Below are 2,500 nucleotides of genomic sequence, written 5' to 3'. Positions count from 1 at the left end.
CGAGCGCATGGACCCTGTGGAGGGCGCGCTGCTGCTCTCCTACATCAGGACCGTCAACTTCAACGGTGAGCAATTACACTGGTCTGGGTTAGCTACAGGTGTACAGGTGCGCTGCTGCTCTCCTACATCAGGACCGTCAACTTCAACGGTGAGCAATTACACTGCTCTGGGTTAGCTACAGGTGTACAGGTGTACAGGTGTACACTGGTCTGGGTTAGCTACAGGTGTACAGGTCTGCGCTGCTGCTCTCCTACATCAGGACCGTCAACTTCAACGGTGAGCAATTACACTGGTCTGGGTTAGTTACAGGTGTACAGGTGCGCTGCTGCTCTCCTACATCAGGACCGTCAACTTCAACGGTGAGCAATTACACTGGTCTGGGTTAGTTACAGGTGTACAGGTGCGCTGCTGCTCTCCTACATCAGGACCGTCAACTTCAACGGTGAGCAATTACACTGGTCTGGGTTAGCTACAGGTGTACAGGTGCGCTGCTGCTCTCCTACATCAGGACCGTCAACTTCAACGGTGAGCAATTACACTGGTCTGGGTTAGCTACAGGTGTAATTGGGCTGCTGCTCTCCTACATCAGGACCGTCAACTTCAACGGTGAGCAATTACACTGGTCTGGGTTAGCTACAGGTGTAATTGGGCTGCTGCTCTCCTACATCAGGACCGTCAACTTCAACGGTGAGCAATTACACTGGTCTGGGTTAGCTACAGGTGTACAGGTGCGCTGCTGCTCTCCTACATCAGGACCGTCAACTTCAACGGTGAGCAGCCGCACCGTCAGCTACAGGTGTACAGGTCTACGCTGGTCTGGGTTAGCTACAGGTGTACAGGTGTACAGGTCTACACTGGTCTGGGTTAGCTACAGGTGTACAGGTCTACGCTGGTCTGGGTTAGCTACAGGTGTACAGGTCTACGCTGGTCTGGGTTAGCTACAGGTGTACAGGTGTACAGGTGTACGCTGGTCTGGGTTAGCTACAGGTGTAATTGGGCTGCTGCTCTCCTACATCAGGACCGTCAACTTCAACGGTGAGCAATTACACTGGTCTGGGTTAGCTACAGGTGTACAGGTGCGCTGCTGCTCTCCTACATCAGGACCGTCAACTTCAACGGTGAGCAATTACACTGGTCTGGGTTAGCTACAGGTGTACAGGTGCGCTGCTGCTCTCCTACATCAGGACCGTCAACTTCAACGGTGAGCAATTACACTGGTCTGGGTTAGCTACAGGTGTAATTGGGCTGCTGCTCTCCTACATCAGGACCGTCAACTTCAACGGTGAGCAGCCGCACCATCAGCTACAGGCCCGCGCTGGTCTGGGTTAGCTACAGGTGTACAGGTCTACGCTGGTCTGGGTTAGCTACAGGTGTACAGGTCTACGCTGCTGCTCTCCTACATCAGGACCGTCAACTTCAACGGTGAGCAGCCGCACCGTCAGCTACAGGCCTGCGCTGGTCTGGGTTAGCTACAGGTGTACAGGTCTACACTGGTCTGGTTTAGCTACAGGTGTACAGGTCTACGCTGGTCTGGGTTAGCTACAGGTGTACAGGCCTGCGCTGGTCTGGGTTAGCTACAGGTGTACGCTGCTCTGGGTTAGCTACCGGTGTACAGGTCTACAGGTCTACGCTGGTCTGGTCTAGCTACAGGCCTGCGCTGGTCTGGGTTAGCTACAGGTGTACAGGTCTACGCTGGTCTGGGTTAGCTACAGGTCTACACTGGTCTGGTTTAGCTACAGGCCTGCGCTGGTCTGGGTTAGCTACAGGTGTACAGGTCTACGCTGGTCTGGTTTAGTTACAGGTTGATGCTGGTCTGGGTTAGCTACAGGTCTACGCTGGTCTGGGTTAGCTACAGGTCTACAGGTCTACGCTGGTCTGGTTTAGCTACAGGTCTGCGCTGGTCTGGGTTAGCTACAGGTCTACACTGGTCTGGTTTAGCTACAGGCCTACGCTGGTCTGGGTTAGCTACAGGTGTACAGGTCTACGCTGGTCTGGTTTAGCTACAGGTGTACAGGTCTACGCTGGTCTGGTTTAGCTACAGGTCTACGCTGGTCTGGGTTAGCTACAGGCCTGCGCTGGTCTGGGTTAGCTACAGGTGTACAGGTCTACGCTGGTCTGGTTTAGCTACAGGTCTACGCTGGTCTGGGTTAGCTACAGGTCTACAGGTCTACACTGGTCTGGGTTAGCTACAGGTGTACAGGTCTACGCTGGTCTGGGTTAGTTAGAGGTTGATGCTGGTCTGGTTTAGCTACAGGCCTACGCTGGTCTGGGTTAGCTACAGGCCTACGCTGGTCTGGGTTAGCTACAGGCCTACGCTGGTCTGGATTAGCTACAGGCCTACGATGGTCTGGATTAGCTACAGGTCTACGCTGGTCTGGTTTAGTGATGCTGGTCTGGGTTAGCTACAGGTTGATGCTGGTCTGGGTTAGCTACAGGTCTACACTGGTCTGGGTTAGCTACAGGTGTACAGGTCTACGTTGGTCTGGGTTAGCTACAGGTC

The 2,500-nt window shown here is 54.0% G+C and overlaps 1 protein-coding gene across 1 annotated transcript in view; it reads left to right on the top strand.

The window, feature by feature from the left end:
* Positions 1-2,500, top strand: part of grm6b (glutamate receptor, metabotropic 6b) — a 35,286-nt gene that overhangs the window by 22,097 nt on the left and 10,689 nt on the right. The window contains exon 7 of the mRNA XM_062544887.1: positions 1-65. This exon is cut by the window's left edge and continues 136 nt beyond it. Coding sequence (XP_062400871.1) covers positions 1-65 — 65 coding nt within the window. The remainder of the gene's footprint in view (positions 66-2,500) is intronic.

This window comes from Sardina pilchardus, chromosome 9 (genome assembly GCF_963854185.1).
Source record: "Sardina pilchardus chromosome 9, fSarPil1.1, whole genome shotgun sequence".
NCBI classification, from domain to species: Eukaryota; Metazoa; Chordata; class Actinopteri; order Clupeiformes; family Clupeidae; genus Sardina; species Sardina pilchardus.
This window is presented reverse-complemented; position numbering and strand designations above follow the sequence as displayed.